The following is a 16,599-nucleotide window of genomic DNA, read 5'->3' as shown; positions in this document are numbered from 1 at the left end:
TAGCCTGACAAATAGCAAAACTCAGTGTCCTCCCATTGCCCCTCCCACAGCCCTGAGGTTACAGGCAAGCACTCAGGTACGCCTGGCTTTTTATTTTAGTACAATGATCTGAACTCAGCTCCTCATGCTGTGCAGAAAGCAGACTTACCCACCGAGCCATCTCTCCTGCTTCACAACAAAGCATCGGAACCCTCCATCTACCAATCGACATCACTACAATCTAATGAGAAGCTAATTTGCTGCTTCAGTCCGACCGTCTCTCATCATACCAGACTGCTCTACATTTCAGGAGCTAATTAGAAACTTATTTCCTCTCATGGGACATCTAGATCTGTGTTTGTTGTGACAGTATCAACAGGACAGCAAAATAGGTGTGAAGACATGCTGTAATTGTAGAGAAATTAGTCCATTTCACAGACAGGACCTTTCCCTCCCTCTGGTATCTGAGTGGATTTTAGAACAAACCGGGAGAGCCTGGCAGGCCTGGGATGTGGTTGAGAGATGAGACGGTGTCGCCGAGTGTCAGAGTGCCACTGTTTCCCAGAGATCAGAATCTTTATTGAAAGAGCTCCCTTTTTTGATTTCCGGACCAGGCCTCGAGTAGTTGATAAAGGAGAATTACTTCGCCATTATCAGAAGTGGTTGTGTTTCTCTGGAGCTGATACCAAACAAGAGTTTATCTCTACAATAGACCTGATGGAATCTGCACAGATTACAATTCAATCAGAAGCCTGCACTACAGAGGTGTCCCCTGGTGAGGTGTGTACTGCGAACCTCCAAACTACGGAGAAAGGACCATCTGATGAATAGTTCACGCAGTCAGGCTGAACTCAGATAATGCACATTAGGAAGTGCTACTCTTGGCTGTGTAGGCTATGTCTCTGTAAAACACATTTTTATACTAACAAGATCTTTGCAAATATGCCAGTCATCTGAAGAATCAACTATCTTTGACCTTTGCAATTATTTGATAAGACATTCCCAAAAGACTTACTGTGGCTTTCCACAAATATTTCTTATGCTTCATAGAAGACTTATTAATAGCTGAGAGGTTTTGCTATTTCTTCTGAATATATAAGAAACCGAGGAGTAAAGATCAAACATAAGGTCAAAATCTTATTTATGATTTTGAGATAAGGCCTCATTATGTAACCCTGACTGGCTTGGAACTTATGGAGATCCCCCTGCCTCTGCTGCCCAGTACTACAATACCTAGCTTTCAAAATAAGTTTATTGAAACTTAAAGCTTTAATCCTATCAAGGACACCAAATTTGATAGTGGAGCCATTTTTTTTTCATGACCAAAGGGGACTGAAACTGAATTGACTCTGACATCACATACCCTGGAGTAAGCTAGTTCATTGGCTTCCTTACTGATAAGCTCTGAGACCTCAGACAAATCTCTGAATTTCTCTGAGTCTAATTTCTTAATCTATACAGTGGAAATAATCACCTTTAACTTGTAAAGTGGCTACAAATGCAATAAACAATATGGCGGTGTTTTCTTGTTTTTTTTTTTTTAAATTGGATATTTTTTAATTTACATTTCAAATGTTATCCCTTGTTCCCCTCTGAAAAACCTGTTTCCTATCCCCTTCCCCTGCTTCTCTGAGGGTGCTCCCCTACCCACCCACTCCCTCCTGCTTCCCTGCCCTGACATTCCCCTACACTGGAGCATTGAGCCTCCACAGGACCAAGGGCTTCTCCTCTCATTGATGCCCAAGAAGGCCATCCTCTGCTACATATGCAGCTGGAGCCGTGGGTCCCTCCATGTGTACTCTTTGGATGGTGGTTTAGTGCCTGCGAGCTCTGGGGTGACTGGTTGGTTGATTGTTGTTCTTCTTATGGGGTAACAAATCCCTTCAGCTCCTTCAGTCCTTTCTCTAACTCCCCAATTGGGGACCCTGTTCTCAGTTCAATGGTTGGCTGAGATCATCTGCCTCTGTATTTGTCACACACTGGCAGAGCCCTTCAGGAGACAGCTATATCAGGCTCCTGTCAGCAAACATTTCTCTGGCATCAGTAATAGTGTCTGTGTTTGGTGACTGTATAGAGGCTGGATTCCTAGGTCTTTTCTTCAGTCTCTGTTTTGTCTCCATATTTCCTGCTTTGAATATTTTTGTTCCCCCTTATAAGAAGGTCTGAAGCATTCACACTTTGGTCTTCCTTTTTCTTGAGCTTGGTCTGTGACTTGTATCTCGGGTATTCTGAGCTTTTGGGCTAATATCCACTTATCAGTGAATGCATACCGTGTGTGTTCTTTTGTGACTGGGTTACCTCACTTAGGATGATATTTTCTAGTTCTATCATATGCCTAAGAATTTCATGAAGTCATTGTTTTTAATAGCTCAGTAGTACTTCATTGTGTAGATGTACCACATTTTCTGTATCCCTCTGTTGAGGGCCATCTGGATTCTTTCCAGCTTCTGGCTGCTATGAACATAGTGAAGCATGTGTCCTTGTTGTATGTTGCAGCATCTTTTAGGTGTATGCCCAGGAGAGGTATAGCTGGGTCCTCTATGGTAGAACTATGTAGACTTCTCTGAGAAACTACCAGTCTGATTTCCAGAGTGGTTGGATCAGCTTGCAATCCCACCAACAATGGAGGAGTGTTCCTCTTTTTCCACATCTTCACTAGCATCTGCTGTCACCCGAGTTTTTGATCTTAGCCATTTTGACTGGTGTGAGGTGGAATCTCAGGTTGTTTTGATTTGCATTTTCCTGATGACTAAGAATGTTAAATATTTCTTTAGGTGCTTCATGGCCATTTGATATTCCTCAGTTGAGAATTCTTTATTTAGCTCTGTTACACTGCCATAACATAATGTTATACTAACAGATCTTGGCCTACTAGTAAGTGTTGTAAACCATTGTCCTTTTTTTAAAAAAAAAACTTTTTATTATTCTTTAAAATTTCACATTATGCACCAAATCCCACTCATCTCCCCACCCCCTTGAATCCACCCTTGGCCCTTGCAACCTCCCCCAATAAAATTAAATAAAATAGACTAGAAAAATCTTGTCATGGAAGCTGTAGTGTGTCAGCTTTGTCTATGCATCTTTACGTGTAAATGTTCACTGCAATGACTTATTGGTCTGGTTTGAGGCCTCTAGCTTCCACTACACTGTCAATACTGGATCCTACCTGGGATTCCTCTTGAATATCCTGCTGTTACCCTGTTTCATGGAGATCCTGTAGCTTTGGATCTTCAGGACTGGCCCTTTCACATGCTCTAGCATTCAGTTCATATATGAGGTAGATCTTGGGGTGGGCCAACTTAAAGCCCTGGAACTAGGTCTGGGTTGTAACTGAGTTGGTCAGCCTGCCAGCTCTCTCACACCCATGCCAGCAGGATAAACTCTCCAGCAGTGCCCAAACTAGCTCACCCACTGTCAAACAGGCAAGGACCTCCCCATCTCCCATTCTTTAGTTTTGTTTCACATAGAAATGCAATTATACAAATAAATCATGCCTGTGCTTAGGTCAGCTTCTTTCCTACCCTCACCTTTTCCTCAGCGACAGAGATGCTGTCAGAAGATTGCTTGTGGAGCGTTCAGAAAGATGGGGTTTCCCAAACCAGCAGATATAGGCCATTACTCCTTCCATTACCAAACTTAAGAAAGCATGATTGCTAATTCATGTTTACGCTTAGTTAGTACTGTAGCCCTGACCACACAGACTGCATAAAATTGCCACCCATCCTCCTGTATTGTGAATAGTACTTAAGAGAAGGAACAAGTGTATGAAGATGCCTCTTGGACACACGGTTATCATTTTGTTCTGCTATGCACAGAGTGAATACCCCTTCATAGGGGCTTCCACAATGGTTGTGCTGACTGACAACCCCACCAGCAGTGGGCGACCTTTGCATTCTCCACATCCTCATCAATGCTAAGTTTGCCAGTTAAACTTCAATACAACTGACAGAGAGAGAGAGAGAGTCAGAACCCATCCTGCCCAAGGCAGTGGGTTCTATCTCAAGCACACAGGATATGAGGGGGATGATAATGGTTCTTTTGGGGTGGAAAAACTGCAAGGGTACACAGGAGCACCTCAGAGTCTGACTGCAAACTGGGTAAAACCAGAGTGATTCTTTACATCCATCGGTTGTAGCTCATGGCATACATGGCAACACTGAAATAATGGATTCCAGGCAGAGCAGCAAATCTTTGGGACACAAAAGAATTCTGGTGGAAGCCACCTCTTTATATTCCCCTGAGCTTTCAGGCCCTCAGGAAGCCACACTCAGAAATCACCCTGGCAACCAGGCTTGTACCAGTGATGCTGTTCCCACTCGCAAATAGATGCTGTTCTCAGTTCATATTGCCCAGAAGCTGAAGAGAAACAAAGACACAAAGGCACAATCCCTGTCCTGTCTGTCATTGTGAAGAGCTAGGACAGTCCCATGAGAGGCAGTGAAAGGAACCGTGGGAAAGGTGCATACGTTATAAGTGGGAGAGGAACATGGGTATGCCCCCAAAGTGGGTGGGCTTAGAATGTATTATACCAAATGAGATTGTCTAATCTTAGAAAGAAAAATACTGAGTGTTGTCCCTCAAATATGGAAGCTATCCAATAGCGTGTGCAGGGAACAAATGCAGTATGGGTACAGTGTAGTATGGAGAAAACCAGAGCAAGAATCAAGAGCTAACTCTCACAGGATGAGGAAGGGCAGAATGCAGGTGAAGGACATGACTTATGAAACAGGACATAACGTTAATTGTTTTTCTAGTTCTAACTCTGTCATGGATTTTTTGATTTTCATGGTGGCTATGTGCATAAAAATATACTCAACAGGGAAAGCATAAAATCCAATGGGAAGTTCCATAATTTCCTTCTCCAATGGCCACTCTAACACTGAGTTGTAGAGTTTTAGGGTCTGGTTAATTTGAGTGTGTAATTGGTTTTCTTTTCTACTTTTTAATTAATAAAGTTTAGAATAAAATTAAAATAGCTGGACATAGTGGTACATGCCTTTAATTCCAGCATTTGGGAGGCAGAGGCAAGTAGATCTCTGGGAGTTCAAGTCCAGCCTGGTCTACCTAGTGAGGCCCAAGGCAGCCGGAGCTATGTACAGAGACTCTGTCTCTAAAGCATAAAGTAAAATAAAATAAAAACTTAAAATATTGAAATGATCCTCACAAGTAAATGCTCTCCTCAACACTGGTGTGTATCTAGTCCAAGAAACTCAATCTTTTCAACATGTATAATCATATAGTTTTTCCTTTCATATAAAAACAAGATATTATATTTAAGTATAATCTTTAAGAAAGACTTTAGAATCTTAATAGTTAATGTTCATCCATTCATAAGAATGAATTTATGAGGGATTGGGGACTTAGCTCAGTGGTAGAGCGCTTGCCTAGCAAACTCAAGGCCCTGGGTTCGGTCCTCAGCTCTGGAAAAAAAAAAAGAATGAATTTATGTTTAGTTTAATTAACCATAAGTTTAAGTGAATTTCTTTCTTCCTGGTTAATTTATTTATGTAGTTATGTAAATATTTACTTTCAATAACTTTCTGCTTAGAGAAATACTGGTTCAAAACTGAGGCACTTTTTTTGGAATATTTATGCATGAGTGTGTATATATACACATACATATATTTCTCTCTGTCTCTGTCTTTCTCTGTCTCTGTCTCTCTGTCTCTGTCTCTGTCTCTGTCTCTCTCTCTCTGTGTGTGTGTGTGTGTGTGTGTGTGTGTGTGTGTGTGTGTGTGTGTGGCCTGTGTGCATTCTAATTGTCCTTGGGTTAACTGTAGCAACATGCATTTCTGTGAGAACTAGGTATGAGTGGGTAGGTACTGAAAATCATTTTCTCATCTCATAAGTAGGAGATTGTAACAAACTCTTCCTGGGGTTTCTGAGGATCATTAAAAAACCATGTTTATTCCCACAGAGAGTTGATGTGCCAGGACAGGGAGATACCTATGGGAGCCCCCAGCTACTCAGAGGAGAAGGGGATTGGGGGGATAAGGAAAGGATTGTGGAAAAGGGTGACCAGGAGGGGGCAGTGAGTGGGATGTGACGTAAATAAATTTAAATAAATAGATAAACAAACCAAAGTCAACACGTTTATTGGTAATGATTGTTAACACAGTTGCTGCCTCCACCTTCATGTACCTTTAGTAGTTTCCTACTTGTCCCCATTGATTTGTACAAACTCATTGTAGCTGAAGGTTTTTATACCCTACTCATCATGTACGAAACAAACATTCTTCCTAAATTAGTGACTTACATCTCTATTGTAGCTTGTGATCATCTTTAGGAGTTACATGATCACGTCTATCAAGGTTTAAATTGGCAGCATATCCTCTTGGCGTGTCTCCTCAGATGACACACTCACATTCATTGTGTTAGGTATTTCATCCACAAACTGAAGCTATCTTTCTAAGTATTTTCTAACTTTCATATGCACATTGCTGTACCCCAAGAGACTACTGTTAAAATTAAACATGGTTTCAGAAACCACACAACATATTAAGTTACTACCACCAAGCCTCATTTGCTCTACAGTGTACCACCTTTATGTTACATTTGTAGATGTGTCCTATGGAAAACATTTCCCAGCATTTCTTTTCTGATGACTTGAATATTCAATATCACGTGGGTATTTCTTGTTAATGTTTAAACTAACATCATCACATCTTTTCTGGTCAGCATGTAAAAACACTGGATGCTTCCCCGCTCCATCGTGGTTGGATTTCAAATGTCATATTCATCAACACAATAGCTTTTATCCAAGTCTGAGCCTAGAGAAATGCCCATTCATCACTGGAGCTACACAGTGTACCATAGTCCTTGGCATTTTGGTGGCACCCACTCAAGGGTGTGTGTTAGACACATACTCGGGGTCCCAGAAGATAAGCAAGGCCTTCAGAGTCACCAATCCAACAGAGAGGAAGAGAGATTTAAGAGATGAGAAGCAGATCAAGTGGTCCACCTTCCACTGACTTGGCTACACTTGAGGCTGACTCATAACATTGGCAAATCCCTTTTAATGTCATCGAACCAAGATGGTTCTGTATCCATTGTGGGATTGGGGATGAAAAGTTCCAGTGTCAGAAGTTACCAAGGCAAAAAAAGAAAATATGCACAGAGCACAGCACACAACAAGGTGGTAGCTGTCAGTCGCCATTGGTGGGACAATCAGTTAGCTCTCAAGGACTGGGACACCAAGTTTTAGGATGTTCAGGAAAAGCAAAGCACCTTTGCTGAGGTCCTACAGTGACATCAGACATTGTGTTAGGTATTTCATCCACAGACTTGAAGCTACTCTCTCAGTCATCTTCCCAGTGTAATACATAGCCAGTCAGAGTGAAGTTAGACCCTGGCTCCCTTCCACCACACAAAGCTTGAGATAGTTGATTATCCTTCCTGCCAATCTCAGTTTCATCATGAAAGAAATTAGACTGATGATGCTGCATCGGCAAATGGGAATAAATCATATAATGCAGATAGTAAGTGGCATGGTGACCAAACTATAATAAAAACACAATAAAAGATTGTTAATAGACGAGGAGGAAGTAGGCGATGCTGCAACAGCGAATGGGAATAAATCATATAATTCACAGATAGTAAGTGGCATGGTGACTGAAATATAATAAAAATGCAATAAAAGATTGTTGGTATGTGAGGAGGAAGTAGGGATTAGTGAGTTTCGGGCATGGTCCATACTAATATAGATAAGAAAGGGTAATGGGAAATGGCTCAGTGGGTAAAGTGCTTGCTACACAAGCATGAGGACCTGAGCCCAGACCTCAGTGCTGGCATTAAAAAAATCTCAGCCTTGGGGTAGTGAACAGACAGGTGGATCCCATGAACTCCCTGGCCCAGCCAGTACAGCTAAATGAATGCTTCCAGATACAGTGAGAAATCTTGTCTAAAATATGCATATATATATTTATATATATAGTAGACCCTAATGGAGTATGGTACTTGATGTTGTCCTCTGACCTTAACAGACCTGCACACATATGTGTGCAACCACAATCATATGCCTACCAAATAAAAGAAAATATTTATTTTTAAAAAGAAAGAAGGCAGATTTAGAGATAAGGAGAAACACATATCCAAGAAGATGGGAGAAAAGTTTGAAAATCTAATGTTATGAAAATCACAGGGCTAAGTGTTTCAAGAGTAATGTCTACTCTATCAAGTCTTACGAGAGGGATAGAGAAAGGCTTTTTGGATAGTGTCACATACCCATAGTTGGTCATCCATGCCCGGAGGGTTCTTTTTGATAAAAGCACCGTAGTATGTAGCAATGTTCCTGTGATGAGAATATTTCTTCAACATGTTAATTTCTTGTTTGATTTCTTCCTCTTCATCCTGTGCGAGAAAAATAAATAGACGTGAACATTCCGTTATTGGAAAAATTCATTCTTTAATACTACCTATAGCAATGAGCTATTATCAGTCCTTAGTTGATTAAAGAGGATCATTATGCTGTTTGGTTAAACAATGGAAGCACAAAGGGGTCTTATTTTTATATAGCTAACAGACCAGCATATCATTGCCTGGAGGGACATCAGAAAGTCCATCTCTTCTTGTGGAGGCTATCCAAGAAAACCCACAATCAGCTTCAGGGAAGCTTTTCCCTCTGGTACACACTGCTGATCACATCACCTGGGAAGGCTGAGGACAAAGAAAGGGAAAACACATTTGGCCTCGGATTTACATTTTATTAGGCTTGGTTTCTTTGAAGTGTCCTTTTATTCAAGTGCCTTGAAGGAAGCCAATGAAAGTCAGACAGGAGAGGGAGCAAGGTAAGTTCTCTAGATCTGAAGAAGTTCACAAAGCAGGAGTCCTCATCACCTTTCGGAAGCTCAACATGAAAGGAGAGGGGAAAACGTAGTGTAGACATGAAAAGACTCCACGGACTAAGTTTCCTGACTCACATGTCTCGTTCAGTTTCCAGTTAAGAGTCTTCTAACTTAATCTTGGAGGGCTCATGTGTATTCGCCACAATCTGACCTTGTGTGTGTGTGGACTCCAGACTGACTGTCTGACCGTCACCATATGTGTGTTCATCAGACTGTCTGAACTTACTTGTGTACCCTTTAGTTGGACACAAAACAGTGTTTTCTGCTCCAGGACAAATGAGACAGAGTGGTAAACACGATGTTATGTTATCATGACTCAAGAAGCCATGACACGTGTTTCTGTACCTTTAGCCTTGCATCTATCCGCATAGCCTACATGTATGACATTACAACATCCTTCCAGAACTTCCCATGTATGCTGTCTTCTTCCCTTCACATAGCTTTTATGTGTTAATACTGATGAAATTTTATTTATACTCCTCAAGGATGGATGTCTTCCTGGAGTCTCTCAGGCAATGGAAGGTCCCTACCTCTAAATCCTGTGTTCTCCCCCAATGGTTCTTCACACATATGAGGTGTGTGTGTGTGTGTGTGTGTGTGTGTGTGTGTGTGTGTGTGTGTGTGCATGCTTGTGTATGAAACTGTGCTGTAATTGGATTGATACTTGAGTGTCTACTCCATAGATGTAACTCTATTCTGCTTCAGACATCAGCTCCAACTGTACTATGCTGCACATCAGCTTTTGTAATTCTGTGTAGGATGTGAGTGTCATTACTTGGGAAGCCTCATTTGAACAATGAAGAACCACCCTGGGCTGCTTCCATTAAAGGGGGAATTATGCAGGTAATGAGAGGTATAGATCACTCTCCAGCTGGACCTGACAGTCTCACTGTGGGCAGAACTCGGAAGTCAGGCAGGTTCTTCAGGTATCTGCTGCCCGCCTCCTGAAGCCTCAGCAGGAACACGGGAGATGGATGTGCCTGAAGATGGCTTACCGTGTCAATAAGAGAGGTTAAGCCACAGTGGCATCCGGTACACAACTAAATCTCAAATAAATGGAATGGAGGTCAGAAGGAGGTCGGTATCACTGTGGAAAGGGAAACTGAGCCAATCACAGCCATTAAGAAAGGATAAGTATTGAGTCTGTGGTGAGAGCAGTGAGGTGAGGAGTTGGGGGATACACTAGGTTTGGTGTCTACCCCCTTGGAGCTGATAGATCTCACAACACTAACTTAACTGTTTTGGAACCTGTGTTTTCACAGCAACGATGAAATGCAGACATTACAAGTTGAGTTTTCCGTGCTATCTAAATAAGGCATATGAAGGTTACAAAGATAGATACAAAATAAACACAGTGGCTAGTCTTCCCAACTCTGATGGCAAAATCACAGATAACCAGGTTCACCAAGCAAGAGTGCCAGTCACTTGCATTTTAAGTTGCATTATTTCCAAACACAATTCCCAGGCCTCTGGGTCATGGTTACGTAGTTCCAACACAACCTTCTGTAGCCTTGTAAGTGAGGATGTCATTTATCAAAACTTCCGGCTGGAAAACAGGAGTTTATACCACTCTGCCACAAGCTCTTCGGCCTTACAGTATGTCCCAATAAGTGAAAGAAAGCATAATACTCCCCGAAAGATGAGAGAATCTCAGGCTAAAACTAGATGCAACAGGATTGTTTTTCCTTGTTTGTTTTATGTGCTTTGATGCATACTTATATGCATGTGCTTAGGGGGCGGCATCAGAGGACAACCTTAGGTGTAATTCCACAGAGTCCATCCACGTTTTATTTTTCATATGGGGTCTCTCACTGGCTTGGGGTGTAGTGAAAAGGCTAAGCTGGATATTCTGCAAACCCAAAAGATCTACCTACCTCTGCCTTCCAACACTGAGATATCATGCCCATCTGAGCACATAGGTTCTGGGGATTGAACTCGGATCCTCAGGCTTGCAACATCATTACTGACTGAACTATCTCCTCAGCCTTAGCCTCGATGGTTTCCATGGTGGGACACTCTCTATTTTGTAAATGAATTATTCTTACCCTTAAGCCATAAGTATAGGGAACAAGCTCACTGAGAAACTAATGACCATCGAATCACACTGAAAATTGAATAATGGAATCAAATTGTTTCAACTTTAAGAAGAGAGTATCCAATAAGCCAAGTCCACTACCCCATGAAGAACTATCACTTCAACCAGAAGACTTGAAAACCTAGCTCGATTCATTGTGTTAACTTCAGGTATGGCATTTAAACTCTCCTGGTGTCAGTTATTTTCAGCTATGGAGGTGACTAGGAAAGCTACCAAAATGATGAAGTTCTTACTTGAGCATAGCTTTTCTATCAACAGAACAATCACTTGCCCCACATAATCAGAGGTCTATTAGCATCTAGTAACTATGGTAAACAGAAAGGAATGGCCATGACATTTGGTGGCTCTCCATCAAGAGTTCATTACTTCTCTGCTTGAAGCTGAACCGGGCAGGTAACTAATGTGGCCAATGGGACATTAAGAAACGTACCTTGGCAGAACCTGGGAGTTAGCCATCTCCAGCAGTGTGCAGAGGATTACGGTCCTAAAATGCAGCTCAAAGGAGCTCTATGTAATGTTTATTGTGCCAGAGCTAGGAGCAGTGTGTGCACTGTCTTAACATTTAAAGCATATCTATAACATATTATTATTTATTAGTAGTAGTGATGGTGGTGGTGGTATGTATGTGTGTGGTGTGTGGGTGTACTTGTGGCAGTGTGCACATGTGGAGGTTAGAGAACAACTTTGTGTAGAGGTTCTCTCCTTCTCTTGTATGGTTTCCAGGGATTATAAGTGTGAGCTTTGACTCTCTGTGTCATTGCACTGGCCCTAATGTACTGTTCTTAATGACCCCAAGCAGCTCAATGTAGGCCCTGTTTCTAAGGATTTGAGTTTTAGAAATGGGGTCAATGAGGCCTGGAGAGGTGACCTTTCTCAGCATGCTCACTGCAAATACTAGGGCTCAGATTCACTTCTAGATTGGTCAGGATTTCTTAACTTTATCTAGAAGACTCTCAAACAGATGTGCAATTACTCCTGCTAACTAAGCCAAGCACCAGATAGAAAGAGCTTAGAAACATAGAGAGAACCTGATTTTGTTCCTCGAGTTAAAGGATCTTGTTAACATACAAAACTTTTTACTTAGATCTCAAGGAATGATGGAGTGGTTCTAACATTTCATACTTATAGTATAGGGATACACTGCTTAAGTATCTGTATAATAGGATTTTAAAATGGAGTCAATAAAATGTCTACTACTCTTGTGCTCTAAAACAAAGGACTAGCCTGATGTCTAGCTCTTAACCCATGGAACAGGAATAAAACTGTACCCAGTCTATAGGGAAGTAAAAGTTATACTGATGCATAAATCCCCCGAACAATCCTGGCTGTTGCCAAGAGAACAGGCTGCTCTCCACAAACTGACAGCAAGGCCCTACTGCTGAACACCACACCCGTACAACTCACTGAATATGAGGAGGTCGAGCTGGTGCCTATGGAGAACCTTCACACCTACATTCTGGTGCCTTTGGTACAGGAAGGTGCTCTGGAGACTACCAGAATTGATACATAACCACCAACGCAGCCACAGAACCTTCCATCTACAGTCTGTCCTGCCTGCCAAAATATGCCAGGGCAATGGTGGCATAGAACTTGTGGGAGCAACCAGCCAATGTCTGATTTGACTTAATGCCCACTTCATGAGATGGAGCCCATAACCCAACACTGCTTGGGTGACCAAAAACCAGAGACGAGATGGGCTAAACAACTCAGATAAAACCAAATACTACTTGTCCAAAAAAAAGTAAACTATTAATTAAATGAATGCTAATGGATGATACTCTGCTATACTCATAGATCAGAGCCCCCTTTAGTCATCAGCAGAGTACCTTCATCATGCAACAGATGGGAACAAATACAGTGACCCGCAGCCAGATATTTGAAAGACAGAGAGGGCAGGGGGATCTTGGAACCCTCAGCACTAAATGGGTGATATCCATCAAATCCTGCCTCTCAGAGCTCCTCTACCAGACACAGGAATGATGCATGTATGAACTCATGGGCACTGTGGCAGAATGCGCAAGACCTGCACAGGCTCAAGCCGGAATGGGTCCCAGTGCTGAGATGGGGAAGTGGACAGGAGCTAGCGTCTTTAACCAAGAAGCTATCTTTAATTGACATCCACTTGCAAAGGAAAAATTAGTTTTCTCCAATGGAGTCTCACTGGATAGAATAGCCACACCTAGGGACAGCCTCAAGCCTGACTGTAGCTAGCTGACACAAAATGAAATCACTGGTATTCTGGATGCTTTTTGTCTGCTGGCTTCATATCACTTTGGATGGCTTTCTTACCGGCCGTCTGCTTGTGTATTCTCCTCTTGTATTATGTTTTCTAATTCTGTGGTGTGTATAATTGTGTTTATGTGTGTGTTTCTTGTGTTTTCTCTATGTTAATTTGTTTTTATAGAACTCTGTTGTTTGTTTCCTAAAGAGAGAGAAAGAAGGCATGGAGTTGGGTGCGTTGTGGAGGTGGGGGGTCTGGGAGGCATTGGAAGAGGAGAAATCATGATCAGAATATATTATATGAAAAAAACTTCAACAACAACAAAGAAATATAAAATTCAAATTTATGAAATCTAAAGTCACATTGTCTTTAGTCTCTTATTGTCTTTTTGTTTCATATCCAAAATTTACATTTCTTTAAATAGTTACAAATGTTATTTTCAAACTGTTTGCCTCGAACTGTCATTAGAATTTTCATATATGACAGTATTCTGTGTATGAGTAGGGCTATACACCATGCCAAAAAGAAGGCTGGCCCTTTTTGGTGTACTCAAAGTTGATGTAAAGTATGTAGGTGCTTTTGTTTATTTATTATTTGTTTATATTGAAAATTCATTTTTTATAAATATATTCTGATCACTTTTTTCCCCTCATCCTCCTCCCAGATCCTTCCCACCACCTTCCTCACCCATCCAACACCATGCCCTTCCCCTTTATCCAAATAGGAAAAGCAAAAAAGCAAACAAACTGGAATTCAACAACAACAACAACAACAATGTACAAGAAACACACACACACATGCACGCACGCACACCCGCACACACGCACACATGCACACACGCGTGCACACACACCTTCATGAGAGTATGTGGAAGCTGTTATCATTGGCATCAAGAAACACAAGTTGGGGCTAAGCTCAAAGAGGAAGTGGCAGTGATGTCACTGATGAAAAGAAAGAAAGCATGGCCTATGTCATTGGGAATGAAGTCATTTTTCTGACATCATAGTTTCCAAGGCTCTTATGCAGATGGGGTATTGTGTATTGCTTCCCAAGAGGACTATCATGCCATGGAAAGATGAAAATCTGTCTGCAAGAGACACAGAGATATCTCTCTATATTAAGCATTTTACAAGTGAATATAGATTTGATTATCTGCCTAACTGTATGAGAGAAGAGGTATTATTCACGCCTATAGGTGTAGCCCAGCGAGGATAAGCAATAGGCCCAGTATATACTAAAATGTCTCAGCTAGATGTCTGGTCAGATGAGCCTGATTGTTTGTAGGGTTTTTCTCTCTCCATGGGGTCTCTCTTTCAGCTCTGGCAATGATGTCATTCACTCAATCATTTGACTAACATCCCTTGGAAATTAGAGGCCTGGTATCCTAAAGTATCCTAGGCCTACAGTTCAACCAACAGCTATCAAAATTGAAATAAATGACCTTTTCTACTGGGGAAAACTGTGCCATTGACAATGTCCTCTTTGGTTGTAGTTGTCAGGAAAGGTGACTACCATGGTTTTGTGACCTGCAACTTGGATTTCAATCTGGTCTAGTTTTCTACTTTTTGTTTCCTCTGTTCTTTTCTATTTGCACCTGTATTTTATTTCATGAAGCACCTACTACATGCCAGGCTCTGCACTAACAATCTGTGAGTAGATACAGAACGAGGCAGCACTCTGTTCCTATTCCTTGCTTGAGAACGCTTTCCAGTAGATAAGTTTTCAATGAAAAATGACTTTTCATGGAGAGAAAAACAAAATATAAGATTTAAGTCATTAAGAAAACAGTCAGAATACTGATGAGAAAATTAAACTACATGAATTCAAAGCCCCAAACAAGAGAGACCAGAAAAGATGAGGTGTTCTCATCACAGAGGAGAGACATGAAATTATAGAAGACCACATGTTCGCTAGTCAGAAACTTTCCTGAAGCCCTGGATTGACAGCCCTGGACAAGGACTCCAAGCCTTGAAACTTTTATATGTCTATTTTCTATCTGCATACTTGTAAATACCATTAAAGAGTTCAGAGAAATAACTGGAATTTTGATCAACTGTTACGAGCAGCAACAGATCAACAGATATAAGGCACTGTCAAATACCAATCACCATGCAGTTTTTTTTTTTAAGTTGGAGGTGTTGGCTATGTGTCCTCACTCTGCCTGTCACTCTGCCACACTCCTTCCACCACTTTGTTGTAAGCTCTGTCCCATGAGCACGCACACACGCAAGTCCTAAACCCAACCCACACACTCAGCATGCAAGAATATACACAGAGACCCTGACACACACAAGCCACCAATCCAGGCTGCAGTGGGGGTCACGGCAGGTGCTGGTATGTGTGTGGAGTGGGCATCTGACTTTCCATGTATCTGCGTGCAGTACAAAGCCACAGCCACAGCACAGGGATGTGGTCCCAAAGGGAGAGGGAATAATGAAGACTGAGACATTTATCTCTTCCCTTTGAAAAGTTGTATCATGTATGTCATTGAAATAGTCTGCCTCTTAAAGACATCTACTTGAATAATCGTACCAGAGTGGCCCCCAGGGCCTCTCCTGCAGGTGAGCCTCAGCGGGGTATGTGTAGGTTTGGGGTGGTTACATATACGGGTGTGGCCTTCCTGAATTCCCTTTCTTTCCTAAGCAAAGCCTACCTACTGTAAATCTCATGTAGTCGTCAGTTTATCAAAGGACATTTTCTACCTACCCACCTAGTTTTCTCTTGAATTTCTCTATCTTTTGTCTACTTCTCAAAAGTGAATTGACTCTTTGACTAAAGTTATGGCTTATGAGTTAGTCTTTTGAGGGTGTTGGAATATTGAGATTCCGTAAGGTGGTATCCCTGTCTGCCACTAAATATTGACACCGAATATAGCAATTCATTCCTTCTCTTATGGGTGAGTGGTCTCGGTGTCCAATTTCTGGAATGTGGCCCCACTGTCTTGTTTTGTCTCATTGTGGTACTTAACTTTGGGAAGAAGCTTATTATTCAGGCTGAGGCCAGCAACACAGCACCTTAGGGAAACAAGTCAGGACTGAGCACGAGAGAGTCGCACAGACTGACTTAAGTCAAGAATTGCGTGGAACTCACAGGACAGGCTACTGTCCCACATACGATGACAAAATTCCAGTGCAAACTCTAAAACAGTCTTCAAGCTTGCCTAACTCTGCCTCATTCAGTCTGTGTTCACCGGGACTAATTGAAATCATGTTTAAGGATATAATACAGCTCACGCATTATACATCACATACCATTTTGTCCTCAAGCCAAGTTTGGGACATCTGTATATCTGTTACTTAAGCTTTACAGTTTCGATTGTTTATTTGTCAAATGAAAATAATAACAATATCCTCTTGGGGGTCTTCCTTGAGTTTTGTGAATTACAATGGTGATGTTTGGTTCACAGTAAGTGATCTGGGTTAGTCATTTTACTTTGCTTTGGGCCACTGAGCTTAATATAT

General features: G+C 41.7%; 1 protein-coding gene across 9 annotated transcripts in view; it reads right to left on the bottom strand.

The window, feature by feature from the left end:
- Nucleotides 1-16,599, bottom strand: part of Tnik (TRAF2 and NCK interacting kinase) — a 398,674-nt gene that overhangs the window by 140,200 nt on the left and 241,875 nt on the right. For all 9 annotated transcript variants that reach the window (NM_001106422.1, XM_087618702.1, XM_087618687.1 and 6 more), the window contains 1 exon segment: nucleotides 8,203-8,328. In NM_001106422.1, the coding sequence (NP_001099892.1) occupies nucleotides 8,203-8,328 (126 nt within the window).

The sequence above is a fragment of the Rattus norvegicus genome, chromosome 2 (genome assembly GCF_021556685.1).
Source record: "Rattus norvegicus strain SHRSP/BbbUtx chromosome 2, alternate assembly SHRSP_T2T, whole genome shotgun sequence".
Lineage (NCBI taxonomy): Eukaryota > Metazoa > Chordata > Mammalia > Rodentia > Muridae > Rattus > Rattus norvegicus.
Note: the sequence above shows the minus strand (reverse complement) of the source record. Positions and strands in the feature narration are given on the sequence as shown.